At 39.5% G+C, this 26,526-nt stretch overlaps 1 protein-coding gene across 23 annotated transcripts in view; it reads right to left on the reverse strand.

The window, feature by feature from the left end:
- Nucleotides 1-1,530: 1,530 nt before the first annotated feature.
- Nucleotides 1,531-26,526, reverse strand: part of LOC144684632 (protein-tyrosine sulfotransferase 1-like) — a 70,660-nt gene continuing 45,664 nt past the window's right edge. For 21 of the 23 annotated variants that reach the window (XM_078548679.1, XM_078548677.1, XM_078548678.1 and 18 more), the window contains 3 exons: nt 23,646-23,696; nt 4,860-4,916; nt 1,531-2,051 (listed from right to left, as the gene is read on the reverse strand). In XM_078548679.1, the coding sequence (XP_078404805.1) occupies nt 2,048-2,051; nt 4,860-4,916; nt 23,646-23,696 (112 nt within the window). In that variant the 3' untranslated portion in view covers nt 1,531-2,047. The remainder of the gene's footprint in view (nt 2,052-4,859; nt 4,917-23,645; nt 23,697-26,526) is intronic. The other 2 variants (XM_078548691.1, XM_078548689.1) reach the window with 1 other exon arrangement.

The raw sequence follows: 26,526 nt of genomic DNA on the forward strand, positions 1-26,526 counted from the left end.
AACCCAAATTGTGATAACCTTAATATCGTCAGATTTCAGTGTGACTAACCTCAGTGCTTGCCCTTTGTGGAAATATATGGTGTGTTCTCCTTCTAAGCATTTCCTTGATGTAAAGAGAATATGAGTTGGTTGGCTGCTGGGTTCTAACATTTACCCCAGGGGCAGAAGATGGTCCATATCCTCTACAGTTAGTAGCGAGCTCTGCAACTATGGTTGCCATTAATATTGCAGTGGCTGCCTGGATTTGTATGGTATCTAAAACACATTTGGAATCATTTGAGGTGCTGGGTTAAACAATACATATACAAGATCGCTCTATACATAATTTTCCTCATCTATGCCAATGCCTGCTTTATTCCCTCAGTGTATCCAGAAATGTATGTGGCATCAATGAGGTTGCAGAAGCCCTGTTTTATGGCTGTCTCAGTCTCATTTTCCAGCAATGGTTAATTCAGACAAGAATATTACAGATTGCAAACCAAGGTCTCTAGAGATAAAAACAAAAAACTACTGCGGATGCTGGAAATCCAAAACAAAAACAGAATTACCTGGAAAAACTCAGCAGATCTGGCAGCATCAGCGGAGAAGAAAAGAGTTGACGTTTCGAGTCCTCATGACCCTTCAAAAGGGTCATGAGGACTCGAAACGTCAACTCTTTTCTTCTCCGCTGATGCTGCCAGACCTGCTGAGTTTTTCCAGGTAATTCTGTTTTTGTTAAGGTCTCTAGAGGTTCAGTTAGAATTCTAGTTCTAGAATCTTCGAGCTAAGGATCTCACCTAAGGAGTGTATCATCTGTAGAGTGCCATGCCTTTCATGGTGGAGTGCAGCTCAGTTAAGAAAAGGATGATGGAAATTGCAAGTTTGACGAAGACCCGTCCTCCCTACAATTACAATGGCTGTTTTCAGGCCCAGAATCAGGAATATCCTCTTCCTATAAAACAGTCAATGTCATAAATGTGCAGAATAACTTCTGTTTTGCACACACCATTGCTGTAATATGTGGCTTTCTCATGTAAATACATATAAAAGAGATTCTGAAGTGAGAAAGAGGATGTGTGTCACTCAAGGGTCCAGTTTATCCCTCCATGAACATGGTCTGTGCGGATAACCTGTTGGACTGCATGTTCAGTATTCATTGCTTACAAGATTTATGGCCAAAAAAAAGATAGTAATAAATTACCCTTTTTTGGAAATGGGTGAACATTTGTGTGAATATTATGTACATTCTCTTGGTGTGGCTGTACCAAATCTACATTGAATTGTTCTTGGCATGAATTGTGAGGCTATATTTTATAATTAAGCAGTGTGAACAGACTTCAGATTTCTTCCTCACCTACTCCTAGACGCACACTACTCAGTATCATATTCAAATTCATTTTAATGAAAATTTTACTCCAAAATACCAAAAACAACTTTTTGTATGCTGCTATACAAATAAATCAAGAATTACATACATGAACAATATTGTGCAGTTGTTTATGCCCCAGTACTAATTACATATTTTACATGGAAATACATAGGCAAAAATACTAGACTTTTAACCACATTTAATTCCATGAACTCTATTATGGTTCCAAAGCATTTGGGAAAACAGGGTTCATGTTTTATTCAAACTCTCTCCAGGAGATTAGTTCCAAATCCTCAGTCATAAAAATGTAAACATTTTAAATATTGTTTGTCCATGGTGATCTTTTTGTCATGAATAAAACTCAAGAGGACAATATACATATTTACTCTTCATTTGTTGATACTTTTGTAATCTCTATGGCAATATTCTAACATTGCTGCCATCAACAATGGTTACATGCCCTCCTCACATAGTATATTTGCATTTAAACATTAAAAGTTTTGACCTACAGCAGGAGGCAGCAAATAAAAGAATAAAAAGTGCTTTATTCTAAATTAATGTAATCATGACAATGACCAAGTACAAGATCGGTAGGAAAACGAGATCTGTGCCCCTGATCTGGACATATCTTCTGAGGAATCAATCTGCTTTTCTGAGAATCAGAAAAGATGACACCTTGTCCATCCTCATGTTATGATCTCATCTGCAGCGAAACACAATACAACAACAGAACATTTTATTTTGCAGTTCCTCTGCAAAATGATAAACTGCAAATTACAAATTCCTCAAAAAAAACCCAACATCATCCATTTGTTTCTGATACTCTTATGTGAACTACCAGCCACTTGGAAATGAGTTGTGGTAGATTTAATTATTGTATAGTGAAATTTGATATCGTACTATGAACTAAAACCAAAAATTACAGTTCAGATGTGAAAGACTTCAGAAGACTTTGTGCTATAAGAAGAGTTCTGAACTTGAAGATGTGGAATTAGAAAATATGAAAAACATGAAAAATGGAAACTTTTAACCCCTGGATTAGCAACAGTTGCATGTTGTTTATTTTAGCGTGAGAGAAAACTCAAAATAATGGTTATGAACTTTCTTTTTAATGCCCGCATGGAAAATAGGATGGCAGTCCAAAGTTAATTACCCATCTGCAATTGCCCTCGAGAAGGTGGTGGTGAGCCACATTTTTGATTCTTTATTAGCATGCATTTATAACACTTGCCCATCCTCATGCTTCTTTAAGATGTCTACCTACTTCAGATAAGTTGTCAAGCTAGCAAAATATGATAGTTCTACTAAAAGTTAGAAATGGAAAAAAAGCAATCTAGATTCGCATGAGTGACATTGAGAAACCTGCTTTTCTTATAAAAGTGACAGAATAATTATCAAGTTTTTTTTGGAAAGGAGACAAAGAAAAGAAAGACGAGACAATTTAAAACATTAAAAATGGAAAGAGATTTGAAATATTCTTTAAAAGCTTGAACAGAAACAAAACATCTAAGGAGAACTGACCATGGGGATTAAGGTAATGATTGGTGTTTCTACTTGTATGTCAGTCAAAGTAATATTTTGAAACAAAAAAAAATGAGAATGAGGATGGAGCCGAGGATGTAAACTAGAGAAAAATATTAACAGACAAAGAAGTAGAACAAGAATGGGAAATATTTCAAGGGGGAATCAATAAAGCTAAGGAGAAATGTATTCCTCTAAAAATAAGAACACACCAGCCAAGGTGCTATGGATAAATAAAGGGATTACTTTAAATTTGAATCTAAAGAAAAGGGGCATCATGACCAGACCCTCCCAACCCTCCATAGGTATGTAATCTCTAGCAGATGAAAAATAACAGAAAAACCCAGGGCCAATAAGGGAAAGGGCATTTACAAACTACATAAACAATAAGAAAGGATGACAAAAAGGGTATTAAGATATGATTGAGCCACTAAGGTATACAAACATATGAAAATGACAGGCAAGAAATGTGGTTGATTCTTAAAATGCCCTCTGAACAAGGGCAACTAGGGATGAGCAATAAATGCTAGCCTAGCCAGCGACGCCCACATCCTATGAATGAATAAAAAAAAGACCAACTGGCCCATTAAGCCTGCCCACTCATGATGCCTTCAGCATTAACACAAGACCCTTCCCAATTTTCTGTGAATATGTAGTCTCCCGACATCCAAAAACCCACCAGAAGACCCTGGACAAATAAGGGGAAAGAAAATCTGGATAATTTCTTTCTGACCCACTCAGGTAGTCAAAGTCAGTCTACATTGGCCACACATGTAACTGCATGCAACCCCACTTACAAGGAAGTTAAACTCACAGGATATGATACTGAAATGGCAGGTATACTGAATGCATGCTTTGCCTCAGTTTTCATTGAAGAAGCTACCAAGGAAGAAGTGACAACAAAATTTCCCAGAGACTAAACTCAACTTCCTACAACATCTGATCAAATGTTGCTCAGATGGATGTTTTCACCATCCTTTTCTATCTTCTCCTTTCTAACTCTGACAATCTGCCCTAGATTCATGCCCACCAGGAATGAAGCTCTACATTGAGTAATCTAATATGTTCTCCTATCTCTAAGCTTGTGAACCTTCCTGCACCTCTTTCTCTGCCTTCTCCTGATCTTTTCAGTGAAAACTGCCGCTGCAAAACAAGCCAAACGCTCTTTGTTTACTCATTTTGAACCAACTCTGGTATGAAGAACTGCAAGTTCAATCACAACATCAAATCTGCCAACAAAGGACCTATGCTGTATGGTGCAAAAAGCTATTGGCTAAGAATAGATGTCAAAATTATGGTCCTTCCTCTTCCTATCATCCCTGAGCCATGACCCCACTACTGAACATCAAACTATCATTTCCCAGACTATAACTGATCTCATCTATTCTGAAGAACTCACCTCCCTCATCTACAATGCTTTCAATCTAAATTTTTAACACCATATAGTCTGGTTTGAACCTTTGTCAAAATCCACAAGTAGAATTGTGCCAGCAGATCCACTGCTTCAGTCTGCTCTGTCCCTTTAAACTAGTTGCCACTTATCTTAATCCTAGTCTCCACCCACCTACATCTATGTTTTAATGCTCACCATCTTTGATGCTTTAGGTTCTTAAGCCTTAACCATTATTTTACTTCATCATGGTAGTCCACTCCCTGTATAACTTCATTCCAATGCATTACCATCCAGGGGCAGGGTGGGGGGGAGCTCTATTTCCACCTCAATCATTTACATGTCTGATACTATCCTTCTTCACTTAGCTGAATTTATTCTCACTGTGAACATTATCTCTCTGTTCCACTCACTTCCTTCAGATAACCAGCATCACTATGAGAACATGTGGTCTCAGTTGTGTGCATTTTTTTGTATGATAGCTCTTTTTTTCAATCCTAATCAGGCTTCGCCCGTCACACTGATGGCTGTGTTTAAGCTGCTTTCTGTTTCCATTTTCATCTGAAGCATTTCATTAAGTTCCAAATTTTCATCCCTTACCTTTTTCTGGAACATCTTTGACTCTTCCTTTCCTTTCCTAGACTTCCTTTTCTGAATCTAGAATGACAAAGATTAGAGTTCAGAATGAACATTTACATTTATTACAACAGAAATAAATGTCCCAAGACTGAGCCCGAAAGAGGTGTCTAAAAGCTGGGTAAGGGATAGTTTGTGGAGGTTTTTAATGGATGCGGCAAAGTTTAGGTAGGGGGTCTAGAAAGAGATTGAATGCTCTGCATCTAATGGTAGGTAAAGGGAAGAATAGAATCTGAGAGTCAGAGTGATGGAACCTTTTAGAGGTAGAGTGGGACAAAGCAATGTAGGTGGGTTCCGCATTCAAAGGATCATCCTCCGCCATTTCCACCAACTCCAGCATGATGCCACCACCAAACACATTTTCCTTTCCCCCCGCCCCCGGCAGCATTCCACAGGGATCGTTCCTTCCAGGACACCCTGGTCCACTCCTCCATCACCCCCTACACTTCAACCCCCTCCCACGGAACCTTCCCATGCAACCGCAGAAGGTGCAACACCTGCCCCTTTACATCCCCCCTCCTCACTGTCCAAGGGCCCAAACACTCCTTTCAAGTGAAGCAGCATTTCATTTGCGCTTCCCTCAATTTGGTCTACCGCATTCGCTGCTCCCAATGCGGTTTCCTCTACACTGGAGAGACCAAACGGAGACTGGGTGACCGCTTTGCGGAACACCTTCGGTCTGTCTGCAAGCATGACCCAGACCTCCCTGTCACTTGCCATTTCAACACTCCACCCTGCTCTCATGCCCACATGTCCGTCTTTGGCCTGCTGCAATGTTCCAGTGAAGCTCAACGCAAACTGGAGGAACAGCACCTCATCTTCCGACTAGGCACTTTACAGCCTTCCGGACTGAATATTGAGTTCAACAACTTTAGATCATGAACTCTCTCCTCCATCCCCACCCCCTTTCCAATCCCCCTTTTTTCCAATAATTTATATAGATTCTTCTTTACCCACCTATTTCCATTATTTTTAAATGTATTTCCATCCATTGTTTTATCTCTACCTTTTAGCCTATTTCAATCCCTTCCCCCCACCCCACCCCCACTAGGGCTATCTGTACCTTTCTCATCCTGCTTTCTACCCTTAATGTCACCTATTAGCACATTTCTTAGCTATTTTCACCCCGGTCAACACCTCTTTGTTCTTTTGTCTATGACATCTTATGGCAATCTCCACCTATCACTGGCCCTCTATCCAGCTCTACCTGTTCCACCCCCCCCTTAAACCAGCTTATGTTTCACCTCTCTTCTATTTTTCCTTAGTTCTGTTGAAGAGTCATAGGGACTCGAAACGTTAACTATATTCCTCTCCACAGATGCTGTTAGACCTGCTGAGGTTTTCCAGGTATTTTTATTTTTGTTTTGGATTTCCAGCATCCGCAGTTTTTTGCTTTTATATTAATGTAGGAGGGAGTAGATAAGGTGGTTAAGAAGGCATATGGGATGCTTGCCTTTATTAGCCGAGGCATGGCATATAAGAGCAGGGAGGTTATGCTGGAACTGTATAAAACGCGGGTTAGGCCACAGCTAGGGTATTGTGTGCAGTTCTGGAATCTACATTATAGGAAGGATGTGATTGCACTAGAGAGAGTGCAGAGGAGATTTACCAGGATGTTGCCTGGGCTGGAGAGTTTTAGTTATGAGGAGAGATTGGATAGACTGGGGTTATTTTCTCTGGAGCAGAGGAGATTGAGGGGAGACATGATTGAGGTGTATAAAATTATGAGCAGCATAGATAGGGTAGACAGGAAGGAACTTTTCACCTTGGTGGAGGAATCAATAACCAGGGGGCATAGATTTAAGGTCAGGGGCAGGAGGTTTAGAGGGGATGTGAGGAAGAATTTTTTCATCCAGAGGGTGGGAATCTGGAACTCACTGCCTGAAAGGGTGGTAGAGGCGGTAGAAACCCTCATAACATTTAAGAAGTATTTGGATGTGCACTAGCGATGCCATGGCATACAAGGCTATGGGCCTAGTGCTGGAAAATGGGATTAGAGTAGTTAGGTACTTGTTTGACCGGTGCAGACTCGATGGGCCGAAGGACCTTTTTCTGTGCTGCAGACCTCTATGACCCTATGAAGGTAAGAATCTCTGGGGAGTGGGGAGGGGTGGGGTGCAGGGTGGGATTTGGAGATCTAAAGTAGGTCAGTCAAGATGTTGGTGATGGGTGAGACAGATACATGCTGTAAGGTTTTGAACAAATTGAGATTTTGAATGGTGAAGAATGGGAAGCCAGCAAGGAGAGCACTGGACAAGTTAACACAATCAACTGTAAGGGGCTGTGATTTTGGCAAAAGTGAGAAGTGTTGCACATGTAATGCAAGCAGTTTTGGTGAGAGATGGGATGGAGGGTTTAAAACTCAGTTTTGGATTGAATAGGATGCTAAGATTGTAAACGGTGTCAGGCAATTTGAATATTATGACCAGGAAGGAGAATGGAGTCGGTGACAAGTGAGCACAGTTTGTGGTAGGAGTCAAGAACTTTGGCTTCGGTCTTCTACTTGCTGAGTAAGTGCTGACGCATCAAAGAGGAAAGACAAAGTATTTTACAGCCTGGAGCCAAGGAGTTGACAGAAATGGCACAGAAATATTGCTGAGTATCATCAATATACAGATGAAAGTTGATCCCAAGCCTGAAGATCATGTTGCTATATAAAGCATATTACCAAGAAAGAAGAAGGGCCACAATTAGATACTTTGAAAACCCCAGACTTGAGAAAGCAAAGGGAGGAAGAAAAAGCTTAAGTGCATTGGCTACATTTGGAAAAGTAGGAATGGAATTATGCAAAGAGAAGTCCCACAGAGCAGAATAAGGGAGGAGAAAGATAGAAATAAAGGCTTGCATTTGTATAGTGCCTTTCACAACCTCAGGATGTCCCAAAGTATTTTACAGTTAATTAAGTACTTTCTGAAGTATACTCACTGTTGTAATGCAGGCAAATAATGTAGAGAAGGTCCGGAAGGGGATAGGATGATCACCTGTATGGGATGCTCTAGAAAACAGAGCAATGGTGAAGGATAATCTACCAGGGTTAAAAATTATTTAGTTCGTCTCTTTGGCCAGGTTGTTTTGGTGCTGTGAGAAAATGAAAACTGGACCAAAGGAATGTGAACAAGGAATTTTGGAAGAGGTTTTTGGGAGATAACACTTCCAAGAACTTTATAGACAGGAAAAGGAAATTGGATGTAGCTGAAGTCACATAGGAGTATGGTAGCGCAGGGGTACAGTTGCATAGCTATGTTACTGGGCTAGTAATCCAGAGTCTGGACTAACGATTGGGAGGCTTAAATTCAAATCCTACCACAGCAGCTAGGGAACTTAAATTTATTTAGTTAAATAAATCTGGAATAAAAAGCTAGAATACTAATGGTGACAGTGAAATGATTAGATTGTTGTGAAAACCTATCTGGTTCATTGATATCCTTTAGGGAAGGAAATCTGCTGTCCTTACCTGGTCTGGCCTATATGTGAATACAGTTCCACAGAAATGGTTGACTCTTAACTGCCCTCTGAAATGACCTACCAAGCCACTCAATTGCATTCAAGAAGGTGGCTCACCACCATCTTCTTGAGGGCAATTAAGGATTGGTAGTAAATACTGGCCTTACCAACAACAGCCACATACTGTAAATGAGTTTTAAAAAAAGATAGGTAGCAGCTGGATTAAGGGTGAGTTTTTTTTTGATAGTGGACAACACACATCTATTGTTGTGCTAATTTTTCCAATTGGAACTCTGTTCTAACTGCATTTCCTTGTTCTTTCCCCACATGGTTAGAAAATTTTTCCTTTTCAAATACTTATTTCATTCCATTCCATTCCAGTGATACAGTCCCTGCCTCAAAAGCTGTGAGATAAAACATCCCATGTATTACTTGTGAAAGAAATTATTTCATTCTTCTAGTGATAATTCTGGTATTTATGCCCCATTACAATTTGTCAACAAGTGAAAACTACTTTTTTTTTTAAAAGTTGTGTCAGCTGGCAACATGTCCAAAGTCATGGGTTCCTCCCTACTCCCAGATTTGAGCGCATAATGTTGGCTAATACACCCATGCAAAGCTGAGGAAGTGCTGCAACGCCTGCTTGTTCAGATCAACACATAATATCCAACGGCAGTACTCAAAAGGAGGACAGGCGATACCTGACGGTGTCCTGGTCAATATTCATTTCTTAAACATCACCATCAAAACAGGTTTCAGTGACCCTATATTTTGCTATCTTTGGAATCTTGCCATGTGCGAGTGGCTACCATAGTTACGTATACAATAATATCACTACAAAAGTAATCCATTGGTTATTGAACACATTGTGGTGACCTAGGAATGTAAATGAGTATATAAATGCAAGCCTTTCTTCTACTACCACCCTCAATTTTTCATAATTTTGAAAACCTTTATCAGATGATTGGATCAGAGAACTTTCTCTATTCCAGTGAAAAATACTTTTAATTGCTTCATAACCATAAAATCTCAACTTGCTATCATTCTAGTTTACCCACATTAACATTTCATGGTTGTAATATTCTTCCTATAAGGGATACCCAGAATTGCATCCAATACTCCAACTGCACCCTGAATAATATCTTTTACAAAATTCAAAATCAGTTCCTTGTTTTACATTCAGCACTTGCCTAAAATCCAAAATGCCACTTTGTTGTTTTAAGGCCCTTCTACCAGTTTTAAAGTCTATGTATCTGCACCCTTTTATCATTAAGATCTTACCATTTGATACTTCCTTTCCTCTGTTCCCTACTTCATATTTCTCTCCATCTGATTCCACTGACTTATCATTCTTCCCTTCAGTTTACTATCTCTGCTCTCCATATACAGGCAGACAAATCAAATGACTCTCATAACTACCTTGATTACTGTTTTTCCCACCCTACATCCTGTAAGGTTGCCATCCCTCCTTGTAGTTTCTCCATCTCCATTTTACCTGCTCTGATAGCTTCACTTTCTACATCAGGATTTCTAAAATGTGATACCATATATGTAGCACATGGCTCAGAAAACCACTTGAAACTGATTAACAGCATATAACCAATCAGACTAATGGGCTGGAAATGGTTCATTTTGGCTCTATAGAAGTTGTCAATCTATTTATGCCATTGTGTTGTCATTTTTAAAGATTGACCTTGAAGATGTACAGATTGTATGAGGTACTTTTTGTGGCCGGGGGGGGTAGGGGGGGCGCCGCAAACAGTCACATCTGGTTAGATTGGTACTGTAACAGCAATTACAGAAAGAGACTTGCATTTATAGAACACCCTTCATGAACTTAGCACATCCAGAGATGCTTTACAACCAATGAAGTACTTTGAAGTATAGTCATTGCTGTAATGTAGGGAAACGCCCAAATAATTTTTTAGTTTTTAACTAATGTTGGTTGACAGATAAATGTTGGATGAGAGATAAGTGTCAGCTGTGACTCAGTGGTAAGACTCTCACCCAAGTTAGCAAATTGTGGGTTCAAATTGCACTCCAGTGACTTTAGCACAAAGTGTTGCACTGTCAGAGGTGCCATCCTTTGAATGAGACATCAAACCGATATACATCCCCTCAGGAGGAGGTACAAATTCCAATGACACTATTCAAAGAAGAATAGAGTTCTCCCCGGGGTCCTAGACAATATTTATCACTAAACCAGTAATGAAATAAATGATCATCTCTCAACTAATACCAAAACAGATAAGTGTTGGCCAAGACACAAGAACAAGCTGTAAATATACAGGACAAACCTTGATCTCTACATCACCACTTGGGGCCAGTTTTTATTCAGATATGAGGTAGAGCTGTATGCAATTAAAGGAGACACCACTCTCCTCAAATATGATGCTTATTTAAACATATAGGGATAAATATTCAGAAATAAATCACTTCTGACAGAGCTCTGGCACTAAACACCTATATTTCTGAGTTGCAAACACTAAATAATTTAGTGTATCTCAAACAGGTGGTAAAACAGTCAACAGGCCACATTGATGAGCAGTTAAGTACTTAAACAAACCAGAAATGAGGCCCCTGATTCTTCATAATTCACTGTTCAGAAATTAAAGCTGCAGAACCAACAAAAATAGAATCAATGTATAAAAATAGGAAGAAACCTAGATGGATACAGTTGTGGAAGAGCTATGGTTAGGCAATCTGCAAAGTGGTATTAATAGACCAAATTGAGACCACAAAGAGAGGCCCAAGAGGTTTCTTAGCAGCTGAACAATATCTCAAGAACAGGAGACCTGGCTCAAGGACAAAAAAGGCTGAAGAGAAATCCACATTCAATTCCCAAGTTAAGAGGGTCTCAGTGGCTGAATGAGCTTTCTGAAGTTAACAGGAAAGAAGCACAGTTCTTTGAATAAGAATGATTCAAAGAGTGTCAAAAATCATCTCTGGCAAGCATCTTCTCAATGTCGGCATCTGTTTGAAGAATATGTACCGCAAACATATTCTTGAGATCTGATACTGAAAAGCAAGTTTAAATGCAGATGTCATCTGAGGCAGAGTCTGGCAATGAAACACAAATTTATCACCACTGAGGTTATGGAAGAGATGAATTCTGAAAGTTTGTTTTCTACTCTCTAGAAGTGAGAATACGGTGCTTAAATAGAAATAGCATAGCACTACTTTGGCAAGCACTGGTACATGTCACTGTGTCACTATTACATGAGAACTGGCAGAGCGAATTTACAAACATGAAAAAGGGCAAGGGAAGACATCTGGTCAATCAAGCCTGTGTTATTCTAACATTGTGCCATCCACGCACACCAATAACTCCCATAAGTCATGGATCGTCCTGGAGGGTGAAAAAAAACATGGTGCCAATTTGGAAAAATTAAAATTATTCTCTGATCCATGAAGGCAATCAAGCATGCTCTAGGAGAACTTATTGACTGATCTAATTTTTCCCAGCTAACTCAACTACCTTGTACAACACAGTTAGCACTGAAAAGTGAACTTAGGAGAAGCATTTTAGGTTGCAGACTTTTTTTTTAAGTTCGTTCTTGGGATTTGGGCTTTGCTGGCAAGCCCAGCATTTATTGCCCATCTCTAATTGCCCTTGAACAGGTGGTAGTGAGCCACCTTCTTGAATTGCTGCAGTCCAAGTGGAGTAGGTACACCCACAGTAGAGGGTGGGAGTTCCAGGATTTTGATCTAGTGACAGCAAAGGAATGGTGAGAGAGTTCCAAGTCAGGATGGTCAGTGACTTGGAGGGGAACATATAGGTGGTGGTGTTAAAGCTCAGAAAAACAAATGATTCCCTGACAGGATAGCAGAGTAAATTCTTAGATAGTTGATTCAGGGTCAATTTTCAGGGAGGTCATGATAGAAAATATATTTCCTAAAGTAGGGGGAAGATCAGATGGCACAGGAGGAAAGTTCAGATAGAATAATCACACATGAAATTCTGATTGAGCAAATTTGGGTTTTTCTTACTCTGGATTTTATGATGTTCTTTTTATCAGGTCTAAGATGAATGTTGTGCAGAGCTCATAAACTACGAGATGTCTTCAAAAGGCCTGATGAAGCATTAACTGGATATGCACTTCAATATTCACATTCATAACGTAATTAATCATTCAGGCTCTGAGCACTTGAGCACAAAAAGTAGTCTTAAAGTTCAGTCTAGTTTTAAGGAGTTTGTCAATGCTGGTATTTAGCAAGTTATAAAAGGGTTAATATGCTAAAATTCAAACCTGTATGCAGCATTGCATAAACCTGCCATTACCATACTGGTCAATTTAAATCAAAGGTACCACTCTTTATATGACATGTGTATGACTACCTCCTTTCCGTCCTTCTCCTGTGTCAGCATTCCCCCTTCTCACTCCTCCCCAGATAGTATGATAACTGCTGCATTTCATGTAGGAAACAATTTTCCAAAGTTAAGTTTGGCAGGAACATTAAAATTTTTATGTAGTTCACTTCCAGCCCCTGATGTCACCTGTCTGGTTTTGGGCTGGAATGTCTGGAAATTTTCAAGATATACCTAAAGTCTGGTTTTCAATGCCAATTTTATCCTTTTGCTTCTGTGTCTCATGAAACGTAGATATTATGGTTTTCCTAATAATTAAGCAAAGTCCAGAACATAAGCTACAATTGCTCCATTACTCTGCCTCCTGTTTATTCAGCAACCCTGATTTTTTTTATATATAAGAACAGATTGCAACTTGCATAGTTCTGTTAATTTGTTGTGACCAAACAACTGCTTCAGTTTTTTTTATCGTTTACTGCTATGCTGGACCTATACTGAAGTGCAGAAGCTTCCACACCAGTAAAAATAGCTTTGTAACTAAGACAACACTTTAAAAACTGTAGCGTAATGCATCTTTAAAATAATGTTAAATCAAGGCTATTCCACAAATTTACTTTTTTAAAAACCCATGTTTGTGCAAATGGGTGGCAGCAACATTGCATTTTTTAAATATAAAGATATATGAGTAGTTATTTTAGTCTCACTTTTTCTTTATGGAGTAAACCAGTGTTTCTGCTCCAAAACTAGGAATTGCTTTCTCTGCATCAACAACATCTAGTAAGCTCAGCAAAAACTGCTCCTATATGCAAATGTTTTGGCTCCTTTGCCCCTCAAAGTCTCAGTTAATAAGTTACTTACTTTAGCCTAATGATTTGCTCCCCATTATTTGTAGGAGCGATTATTTGCTCCTGCATTATTCAGCTTTGGATCCTGACTCTTCATAATCATGGTATCCATACTACCACCTAGTGACGTTCTGCTAGAACAGCATATTTAGGGCTCAAAGCAAAAGGCCATTTCACCATCTATAATGCGTTAGGAGTGTGATGGAATACTCATCACTCAACCTGGATTTGTATAGCTACAACACAAGAAGTTCAACACCATCGCGGACAAAATTACTTTCTTGATTTCTCATTTCGCTTGGCTAAATATCCACCATTGGCTCACTGACGCTGCCCATATCTTTGAACACCCTCTTGATTTTGCCACCTCACAGTACATTGGCTCTCCATCGCACAATGCCTCAAATGTAAATTCCCCAACCTTCTGTTTAAATCCATCCCATTTCTGCACTCTTCTTTAGCCCTATATTCTCCTCCATTCCTCTGACTCCAGTTTCTTGCACAATTCCCCAATTTCTCTGACTCTGGTCCCTTCTTGCTTTGCCCCACCATTGGTAGCAGAGCCTTCAGCACATAAGTTTATTCTCTGGAATTCCCTCTTTGAATCCCTCTACCTTTCCATCTTCACCTCCTTTCCCTCCCTTAAATAATATTAAAACCCATTTCTTTGGTCACCTCTCAATTTTTTCTTCCTGCTTCAGCATCTGTTATTAACATGTACGCCTGTGAAGCATTTCACAGGTGGAACATTTGTAACATTGAAACTACTTTGCAAACATAAGCTGTTGTCAACTGCAGGTTTAAGTGAGATATCACCATAAAAGCTAAGTTATTACAGTGGTTTGGTCAAAGGCGGCAGTCAGGTTACCTCAACACCACTTTCAAGTTCTGCCACTGTTGCCACCAACAAGGAGGGCAAGAACAGCTACATCAGGGGAATATCATCATCTTCAAGTTTTCCTCCAAGTCACCTCAATATCATGACTGGGCACATATCCCTATTCCTTCATCATCAAAAGCTTGGAATTCCCCAACCCAACACTATCATGGTGCAACCTGCAGCACAAGGACTGTTCAAGGCAGTTTATTATCACTTTGTCATGACAGCTAAGGTGGGCAATAAGCGTTTCACCGTCAGATCAAAGAAAAGGGCTGGATTTAATTTCGGGTATCCCTGCACATGAACAAGGGTGCATAAGGCCTAGGATGTCAAGGATTCATCCAAGATGGCGTAATGGATGGAGACAGCCTCACTCACAAGGAAGCAAACATTCCAAAAGATGCTTCAAAGTTGGCTAGTTGTGAATGACACAGCTAGGAAAGGGGAAAGAAGTGATGGGTAGTGATGGAGGAAAATGGATAGGGAGACGGTTAGACTGATGTTCATCTGAGAGGGTGCTAAGTCATTCTGGGTTATTACCACAGAAGGGATAGCTAAAGCATAAAAGAGGGAATCAGGCTTTGAATAACAAAAGATGTGGTTTCTGGGGAATAGCATCGGGGGTTGTCAGGCATTTTGCTGAAAAATGGGAAGCCGTGGAAAATGAAAGGGGCTGAGAGTTGTAGAAGCTGGAGCGGATGCAAGCAACAAGAATTTATACTTATGGTACACCTTTAATGTAATGAAACATCCCACGGCACTGCACAGGAGCATTATAAAACAAGGTTGACACTGAGCCAAAGGAGGAGATATTAGGGCAGATGATCAAAAGCTTGGTCAAAGAAATAGGTTTTAAGGAATGTCTTAGAGAACAAAAACGAGGTAGAGGTCGAGAGGTGTAGGGAGCATATTCCAGAACTTAGGGCCCTGATAAATGAAGGCCCAGCCACAAATGGTGAAGCGATTAAAATTGGGGATGCACAAGTGGATAGAATTGGATATCTCAGAGGGTTGTGAAGCTGGGGGAGATTTACAGAGACAGGGAGGGATAAGGCCATGGGGAGATTTGAAAGTAAGGATGAGAATTTTAAAATCAAGACTTTGCTTGACCAGGATCCAATGTCGGTCAGCAAGCACAGGGGTGATAGGAGAGCAGGACTTGCTGTGAGTTAAGACATGGGCAGCAGAGTTTTGGATGACCTCAAGTTTGCAGTGGGTGGAATGTGGGAAACCAGCCAGGAATGCATTGGAATAACCGAGTCTAGGGGTAACGAAGGAATAAATGAGGGTTTCAGCAGACGAGCTGGGACAGGGGAAAGTTGGGCAATGTTAAACAGGTGGAAATAGGCAGTTTATAGTGATATAGTGAAATATCAGGTCAGAAGCTCATCTCAGGATCAAATGTGACATCAAGGTTGTGAACAGATTGGCTTAATTTCAAACTGTTGCCAGGAAGGCAGGTGGAATCAATAGCTAGAGAATGGAGTTTTGAGCAGGGACCGGAAACAATGTTTTCAGTCTTCCCAATATCTAATTGGAGGAAATTTCTGTTGAATGTTGTACATTCTGATAATTCTGATAAGCAGTCTGATAATTTTGCAGGAGGAGTCAAGAGAGGTGGTGCTGAGGTAGAACTGGGTGTTAGCAACGTAAATGTGAAAACTAATGCTGTGCTTTTGGATGATGGCGCCCATGGGCAGCATGTAGATGAGAAATTGTAGGGGGCTGCCAAGGATAGATCCTTGGGGTACACCAGAGATAATGGTGCAGGAAAAAAGAGAAGCCGTTGCAAGTGATTCTCTGGCTATGATTAGATAGATACGAGTGGAACGAGATGAGAGCAGTCCCACCCAGCTGGACAACAGTGGAGTGTTGTTCCAGGAGGATGGTGTGGTCAATCGTGTCAAAGGCTGCAAACAGGTCAAGATGGACAAGGAGAGAAAGTTTATCTTTGTCACAGTCACTTAGGATGTCATTTGTGACTTTGAAAAGAGCTGTTTTATTACTGTGGCAGAGGCAGAAACCTGATTGGAGGGATTTAAACATGGGGGGGATAAGCATACTAGGGACAGCAGGTGACCTTAGGTGTGAAATGACAGCCAATGTGTGAACACTAGGGGAACCTCTTCAATTGCATAAACAAACAGAAGAATTATGCTAAATAACAGAACTAAAAAAAAAGATAGTAACCAAGTTTGTTCTTTCCATCAAACCACATTACATTACCACAGAACCTTTTCCAATTCATTTAATCTCCTGAGGAAGATAAAGCATAAAAAGAACATAGTTGTTGGGTGAAATTTCTCTCACAGCCTGAAGTTATCCATATCTTGGAAATTATGCATAATCTACCATTACAAATCTGTATTGTTCAATCTGACTCATTGCACTCCTAGATGCCATCCCCCATGATCTCAACAGAACTAGACCCTTCAGCATTCCTATAACATTCAAAGTGGTTCCTATCCAAATATTTGCTCTGCTGCTTAAATATCTTAGCAGTGACTAGTTTAAATTGGTCTTTTATTACACACATTTATCATTGTGTCAAAGGAGGGGGGAACATTTTCTCGTGTCATTTGAGATTTGCCAACACTATTCACTTTCTAATCCATTAATCAGAGCTGAAGTCTATGCTATACTATACATTCTCTTTATACCGTTTTAAAGATCCAGATCATACTCTTCAAGTTCAACTCTGTCAGCCTATTATTATTTAGAATGTTGAGTCTCAGAGAACTTCTAATACATTATTGGTCTTTCCAAGGGTTGGCTACGTGAATTTCACAACAATATAGCCAATTTTCCAAGTTGTGCATGTTACTTTACTGGCAATACGTAGACAACAACAACATAAAGTAGTTAAAAAGCTGTTTATTTAATCTACTATCCATTAGTTTAGCACATGACAATACACACCTTTCGTGGGGCATTTAACACATGGCAAGTTCACAATCTGGGTTAGGCATTTAATAGAAATGCTAGGTTGAATTTCTTACGAGGGATGGAAATATCAAGAGGTCAACAACGCAGACTGCTGAGAGACAGACGGCATTGACAGAGATTCAAGAGGAGTTATTTCATCATGGACATAGGTGGTGCAGGCACATATTATGAGGTAAGATTCCAAGTAATGTGATTAGGGAGCACAAAGTATATATTGAATAAAATTAGTGAGCTAGAGGCACACATTGCTATGGGCGTGTAACAGTAGCATTAACGGGGGTAAGGTTTGCTTTAGGGCAGAAGTAAGAGCTAAGCAATCCTGGTTACAAAATACTGAGGATGGATCAAGTAGAGAAAACAAGGAAGGATGAAAATAATAGTCAGAGATTCCTTACTGACAAAGAATTTAAGAATACAGGGGTTGGCACAAAACCTGAATCTAAAAAATTGAATTGTTACTCTTGGAAAATGTGTCATGGTCTGCTGAAGAGTGGAAAAAGCTAAAGGAAGAGTGAGAAAGACAAATATGCAGGAATAACCCAGTTTTGAAGAATAGCCACACTGGACTCGAAACGTTAACCCTGTTTCTCTCTCCACAGAGGTTGCCGGACCTGCTGAGTATTTCTGCCACGTCCTGTTTTTATTTCAGATTTCCAGCATCCGCTTTTGCTTTAATTTTAGGGCCATAATATTAGCTGGCTTTAATTATCCAAAGATAGACCAGGGTAAGAGTAATTTTAGTATCAAGAACAGGAGTTTTCACAACATGTACAAGACTTCTTTCCAGACTAGTATGTTTTTAATTCAACATGGAAACAGTGCTGGAGCTGGTACAGGAAATAGTCAAAGGCCAACACTTAATTGGAAAAAATAATTACAAAAATATAAAAGGGGAATGAATCCACATAAATTTGAAACAAATATTTGGTAAATAGGCAGTGGAAAAACAACAGGGAACTTTCAGGTAGAATTATGGTGCAAACTAGATATGTGCCCACAAAAAGTAAAGGGATGCAGCAAAAAGTGAAGGTCCTTGGTTAAGTAGAAAAATTAAATTAAAATTTAAAGGTATCTGATAAATCTTGTACCAACACTATAAAAGAAAATCAAATGAAATACAGAAAATATAAAAAGGCAAAATAGGTTACAACAGCTGACAAAGAGTATTCAGAAAAACTGGAATAACAAAAGGAAACAGCAAAATATTTATATAAAGCATAAACTAAGAATACTTAAAGGATAAGGTCAAGAAAAAATAGATATCGGACAATGAAGGAATGGGGATGATACTACAGGCTGAAACTATGGACTTTGGACCACGGCAGACAGGGCTATTTTTGGGACGGACCCTGTTCACATCAGCAGCACACCTCCTGGTGTAATTTTATAGGAGGTGCCCAATTAAGAGGCTGCCTCCAGGATCCCCGCCCAATTAGGAACAGTGAGCAAGTTGTACAGGTGGAAAGGTGAGTCAGCACGTGAAACTGCAAAGCCAGCCAGCAACCTTCATTGTGTATGCAGTGAGTGCAGTAGGCATGCATGAGACACGAGAGGGCTGGACACGAGGGAGGAGTGAAACCACTGGAGGCAACAGATGCCACTTTCTCACCAGCAGCAGAACTCCTTATTGCAGCGTCAAGGAGACTGGAAGGAAATTGCAAACCTCTGCCTGTGGAGGACCTCAGCTTTGCCACCAATTTGCATCTTACGGCAGATTTAATTCATTTGGCATGGCGCTCCAACCTCCTGCTCTCCATGCTCTCTCCCATTACCTGACACGTTGCAGAAACAGTGGGGTCCCATGCAATGCCCGTAAAATCTCATTTACATTGAAAAATTGTTGCTAATTGGTGGTAAAGCCTTAATTGGCTTCCTGCCACTGGCAGATTGCTGTCACTGCACTGAAGCCATTTCATGGAAAAACACAAGGAAGCAGGAACATGTTGGGGAACGAGTATGACCTCTTTCTCTGCGACTTTCCTGCACTCACTCCATCCCTGGTCTCCGAATGTGCCTTTAAGTCCCTGGGAAATTCCCCCCTACACTAGGACTTTGCCTTAGTTTTCACAGAAGACTGACAGCGGGAATGAAAGTGAACACGAGGAAGAGGTAGTGAATTAGATAAGATATTCATAGAAATGAAGAAAAATTGGTAGAACTCAAAGCAGAAAAGGCACATGTTCCTGTTAAAATGCATCAGATTACAGTAGTGTAGTGTTATGGCACTGAAGTAGCAAATGCACTATGGTAATCCAAATTATTGCTGAAAGAGAAAGACATGTCAAAGCTTTTCATCTTGCATTCATCAAGACACTTCGCAAGAATACCAATATAAGGGGAAAACAACAATTTATACTGTATGACGACTGTGCTGATTGGTTGGCAAGTGGACTCTGATTAGTAGAGGCATTTCCATGGAGAATGCACCAATGATGGTGACTGACAGTTAACTACCAGACATTGTTTGAAATTTAAACCAGGCAGTTTGACCCTGATTGGTCAAGGCATTGCCCTGAGGAACATGTCAGTGAATAGCTGTCACTTATTTTGTTTAGCTGAAACAGGCATAATGTGTGTACATGTCCTTTCTGTCTGCAAAGAATAAGGCCCTGTGTATTAATATGTGTAGCTTCCATTACACACAAACATGCCACACTGCGAGCCCAACTGATGACCTTAAATCGGTTGTCAGTGTAATTCTTAGTGCACTGAGGATTATTTAGCAAATGTTGTTCAATCACGGAATCACATCTAATGTTAGACACTGTGTCTTGAGTTTTGCAAGCATAGACTGTTTGGGTATGGTCTGCACCTTGCCCATTGTGAACAGCAGCTGGGACATGTTGTTTGTCACGATCTGCCAGTCTTTGGGACGTATGGCCTACATACCTAGCATCGCACTGGCACTGAAATTCAAATACCACATTAATCATTTGGGTGATAGGCAGGGTATCTTTTTGGCTTGACAGCAGCATCCTGTTATGGCGAATACCGCTCATGTTGCTACTGCATAGTAGCAGCATGAAATGGCTAGCTTCACCTGTCGCTCAAATTTTTGAGATACCTTGCCCTTCCAGGGTAATATGAGGTAGACAGGGCACTTTTCAGGGCTGAAAGTAATGGCCTTAGGCCCGTTCATGAGCTTGTGCGATTATACAGTGCAAGATAATTTGATCAGGGTAACCATTATCATGCAGGATGCCTTTGATGCGCTCTAATCCAGCAACACCTCTACCAGACTCCACTTGCCAACCAATTAGCACTATCTTCTCATACAGTATAAATTGTTGTTTTCCCTTCATATTGGTATTGTTGCGAAGTGTCCTGATGAATGCAAGATGAAAAGCTTCAACATTTTTTTTTTCAGCAATACTCAATTCTGTATTACCAAACAACTATTAATCTGAATTCAATAATTCAGAACTGGCACCAGTAAATATATCATAAAAAAACTAAAAGCCTTCAGGAAACTTCCTGTTCTGGCCTACAGATGACCCTAGTTCACATTATGTGGTTGCCTCTTAATGCCTTTGAAGGGACTTAGGATCGACATTGAGAATAGATATTAAAGTGTTACCTTCATCCTAAGAGAAAATTAAAGTATTCTGAAAAGCTAATGGCTGTAGAAAGAAAACCGCAAAGGCTCTGAACATAAACATCTTTGGACATGTAAATTTTGTCAGAGAGCTGAAAGACTGTCAAAGCCTCTGGTTCAAGGAGGAAGTGAAATTGGGTAACTATTGTCATATCCTCAAGACATAAATTTAATCACAAATTATGTAAATCGAACTTTATTATTTTTCACTTATTTAAAAATTAATTTTGCTGAACCAAAGAATGGCCACCATAAGTCACCTGATGTCTGGAATTGTAAGATGACTACGAAGGAATTATATGGATTGCACCAGAGACTTGCCCTGACATGTTGCTCATGGAATCTCACCCCTGGGACTGTCAAGGTCCATTTCAAAAAGGAAAAGGAAATGGACATCATTTGCATCTTTATAAGCTAACCCCTCTAGTGGAGTCCTAGGGTCTATCAAGACAATAGCTACCTGGAACAGGGTCATTAATACGGATAATAACTCTTTCAGAGGCTAATGACTGGGGCATTATAAACCGTAAAGCAAAAGACAGGTCCAGATACCAGATAAACATTCCTTTGAGAAATAATTATGGAGGAAGGAGGTCACATGACTTGTGTAACCATTTTGAAATCTCTTTAGAGAGTTGAAAATTCAGAAGCAGGCCAGTCTGCTGATTTATCTCCAACTTGCCAACATCCAATAGCAGGACTCCAGACTGATCAAGCAGCGTGCAACATGTACTTTTCAAAGCCTGCTTATCTGGAAGTCATTGGCCACCACCTGCCAAGCAGAACAAGTCTCTGAATATCAACTCATCTCAACGCAGTGCCATCATCTTAAAGGAATTTTGCACTTTTGCCCTCAGCCAGGAACCCACCTAAATTGGAACTTCAGTGTGGAGAAAACCCCTCTGGGTTTGGAATTTCTGGACTCTTGGAAATCACGTGAACTGATGTTTATTTCTGTGGTTCTTTTTACCGTTAGTTATTCATTGTTATAAAACCCCGTCTTTTCTATCCCCTGTGTGTGTGTGTGTGTGCGCGCGCGCTCAGGTTTGAATATGTGAATAAGCTAAACTTCTGATTTAATCCTAAGAGAGTTGGTTGTGAGATACTTTTAAAAGTGCCTACACTAAGGGTTTTTGGAATAAATACCAGACAATGGGACTGGCAATGAGAGAATAAAGGAGCTCAGTTTTACCCCACTCTCCTGTCTGTAACACTATAGACCAGTCAACCTAATGCTTGTAGTAAATAAGTTTCTGGAGGCCAGACCATTGGATAAATTAATACTTACAAAGACACAAGTTAATTTTAGGACATCCAGCCAGATTTTTAAAAGGTAAATCATGAGACAAATTTCAGAAAATTCTTTGAGGAAATATTAGTGAATATTTGGTGCACCTTTTCCATTTCTTTTAGCATTCTTGTACTTGGATGAGATTTACACCTGATGTCTGAACTGGGGCTTAAGGTCTTGTATAAGTTGACCAACACTGCCTTGCTTAGGTTCCAGTCACCATTCATCCCTGCGCTTGCTGAGCACTTGGTTTGAAAAGCCTCAAATTTAAAATTCTCATCCTGGTGTTCAATTCCCTCCATGACCTTGCCCTTCCCTATCGTTGTAACCTCCCCCAGGTCTACAACTCTCCAAGTTCTTCACATTCTTCCAATTCTGGTCTCTTGTGCATTCCGGATTTCCCTCACCTAACCATTGGCAACTGTGCTTTCAGCAGACCAGACCATAAACTCTGGAATTCGTCAATAAACTTCTGCCCCTTTACTTCATCTAAGATGCTCCTAATAACTCTTTGAAAAAGCTTTAGGCCACTTGTCCTAACTTCTTTTATGTGTTTCTGTGTGAATATTTGTTTGATATCCATATCTCCTGTGAAAATTGAAAGAAAGTATTTTCTGCCAATCTGTCACTACCCCAATGTTGACTATGCTCCTATTGAGATGCTTCTTATTGACCTTAAATGGGTTTTTTTTTGCTCACTGCTCTGCCCACCACTTGCATATTCCCTCTTAGCCTATCGCACCTCCCATATTGTAATTTTCCCATATTCTTTATATTTGTCCTGGGTTTGGTTTTTACTCCTTAAGTGTTAAATTTACTAAAATTTCAAATTTTATCTCATCTTCCCTTATTCATCCATGGAACCTCAGCTTTCAATAATCTGCCTCATTTCCTCACTGGAATTTAATTCTACCTTTTATTTAAATATGTTCCATTGTGGTCTTAGATTCAATTTATCAATTTTTCCTTGTATTTAATCTGAAAAAGGGCTCCTTTTTAATTTTGCAATGAACTGCTTTTTTCCCCAGTCAACTTTTATTTCCACTCCTATAATGAATATAGTTATACTGCAGTCAGTAATTTCCAAGTATTCCCCTAACCTGCGGTTCCTTACTTGCTCCTCTCATTAACACTCTTGGGTATCTATTCAACCGTCCCAACCAAATCATGTCACTATCAATCTTTGTAAACAAATGTACAAGAACGATAACATTTTATAAGCATTTTATGTACAAAATGAAATAAGGCTAAACTGAAGCATGCAAGCTTCTTTCTGATCGATTACTTTCCCAGGTGTTTTCCATCTAACTCAATATGCCATTAGCTCCTGTTTGGCCAAATCACAACTTTTAAAAATAGCCTCCGAAGCAGAAACAAAGTTAAACAGTGCAACAAATATCACTGCAATCCCAGTTGACATTATGGAGCCTCGTATCATACCTGTAGCTGATCTTTAAGAAATTCAGGTAGTTGAAAGTCACCTTTGAGTACCTGGGAAAAGAAAGGAGTTATTTTAGCATACACCAGGATTCCTTAAATAAAGCCATCCTAAACAGTACCCTCTCAGCTTTACCTAATCAGTGCTGTCAACTAACTTCTTTTCCTGGGAGAGGAGAGAGCAAAGAAAATCAGAATGGTGGGCCTGTGACAGAAAGCCAAGTGAGAAAAAAAGACCAGAAAGATGATTAAAAGCAATGGAAGTAAAAGAATGAAATGGAGAGGGGAGTATTTTTCCAATTCAGAATTAAATAGGATGTAGGAAAAAAATCCCTTTCATCAAAACAAGGCCTTGCATTTTTTTCATCTAACACAAAACCAAATTCAAACTTAAATTTTAGTACAAGAGATTTGGATTAAAGCACTCAAAGAAATCGCTGCACATTGTAATGTAACCTATAATTTGATTTTTATGTAGGCTGAAGTGCTTTCATTCATACTTTGGAACTAGAATGGCTTGCAGAAAAGGAACAAGCACACAAAACTTATTTAGGAACAAAAGAACACGAGTAGGCCCTTGAGCCTATTCCATCATTCTATAATTTCATCCCATCTCCATCTATCCAACTTTAATCTACATCCCTTGGCACTCTATATTTGGAAAATAATGCAAGTAAGGCAACTGTACCAAATGCTCTGATGAAAGGTCATTGACCTGAAATGTTAACTCTGTCTCTCTCTACACAGATGCTGCCAGACCTGAGTATTTCCAGAATTTTCTGTTTTTATTTCAGGTTTCCAGCATCCACAGTATTTTGCTCTTGCGCCAAATATTCTGCTTAACTGCAGGGGTATACAAAAATACGGGTGGCATATTTACAGGATATAATTTTCCCAGCTACATGATTCCTTCAAAAACTAAAAATTCATGTGGTTAAGAGGTTTTTTTCCATTTACAATTACATATTTTTCATATATTAAAATACTTTTCTTAAAAGGCATCTTTCTCCTGGATCAACAAAAGGTTTCACCATGCCATCTAAGTTGTACATTGGTTCAATGGCTCCAAGTAAAGATAGATTTATGAGCATTGTTCGCTCATTTTTACTACACTCGTGTCATACAACTCTCCTTGTTTAATCTTATAAATGCATGGTGCAGACTGTTTGACATTACTTTTGTTTACAACCAAATGTGAATCTCAACTGTGAATTATTTGAATGAAAGCACATACTTGCTCGGCATCTTTTGTTAACTTGGAACACAGTACATACCCTAACAATCATTCCTGCCAATGGCCGATCAGCATAAATTGGAGCACTGTGGACCTATTTGTATATGCAAGTTGAACAAATTGGTCTACCTTTTGGATAAATTGCTAAATTTAAAAGTAGTTGATCTTGCTCATTTTAATGACAAACCAATTTTTCACACAAAACTAAATGCTCTTTAAATTACTTGGCCGAAATAATTAATTTGATTATTTTACTTCACAGTAACTTTCCTGTACAGTGACAAAATTAACCATCCCCACCACTTATGCCACAGTTATTGCAGGAAACCAAGAAACTAATTCTTGTTATTAGCCATTTCCATAAATGATCAATAACAAAGGCTGTATCATATTAAGAGTTCTGCCTATTTCATGCAACTCAGTTGTATAAATAGCAACTTGCATCTTGATGAGGTGTGATAACCTGGGCTAAGTAATCTCCTGTCATTAGGGCCTAGTTACAGCTTGTGTTAATAAATACTGGCTGCAAACAGCAAAACTGACATACTAAACAAAACGGTTGAGATAGCATAATCTAGGATCAGCAACAATCTTCCAAATCAACTACTGCTGATTTATTGATACGGTCCGAGCACCTGTTCGCTGAGTGACAACAAAATTCCAAGCCACAGATAAAGGAAGTGAAAGGGAAAGAAAGGTGAAGTAGAGGTGATACTTCCAAGCTGGATTCAAAATGTAGTGGGAGTTTCCTTTCACAGAGGCCCCCTTCTTACCCAAATTGCTAAGCAGTTGGCTGAAGCACCTAGTAGGACTGATTTTAACCCCTCTGAAGCTTCAGAGGTTCAGAGCTGTGGCTTCAGAGGTGGAGGTTTGGTCATAACATAGGGTTCTGTCATGCATACACAAAAGAAATTCCGATACACAGCCAGATTGGATAGGCTAAGTGGACAAAGTATGCCATCCATACTGCTACACACAGATTAGAGCTCTTCACAAAAGACAAGTAGGACTGTTAAAGTGTCAACTATTAATTTCAGTACAATTATATACTGTAAAGTATAAATTACAGTTTTTGACATTTTAGTAAATTTATGTGAAAACACATACATGCTGGTTTACTTTCTTCACTGGTGATATGGCACATTTTAAATGCCAGCTTAATTTTTGATAAAGCTCATTTTACTGTCCACCTCAAGACAAGTGGCTTTAACATGAAAGCACCCAATTTTAGCAGAGACTTGATTGTATGCTCACACTTCATGTTGAATAGTCTATTTATATATACTATACTTCTGAAGATTTTAAACACTTGAATCATTGCCCTCATTCAATCTGTAATCCAATGAAAATAAATTCAGCTCTGCAAGCCTTTCCACATAACTTGGGTCTCTAGCTTGAATCCTGCACTCATTCATTTTACTCTCATTTGAATCTCTACATTAATGTTTCTTGGAAGGAAAAGTGCCCCAAATTGCACACAATATTCCAAATGTGATTGATGGATTAAGATGACTTTTTTGTCTTAAAAGCCTTGAAGTGCATCCCAGTACTTAGGAAACCTCGTGGAAAGCAGCTTCAAGTTCAGTGGATACTTCATTTAAGTGGCCTTTCTTCATATGCAAGCTTAGACACAGCAAGTGCTAACAAGTT

Source organism: Cetorhinus maximus, chromosome 9 (genome assembly GCF_964194155.1).
Source record: "Cetorhinus maximus chromosome 9, sCetMax3.hap1.1, whole genome shotgun sequence".
Lineage (NCBI taxonomy): Eukaryota > Metazoa > Chordata > Chondrichthyes > Lamniformes > Cetorhinidae > Cetorhinus > Cetorhinus maximus.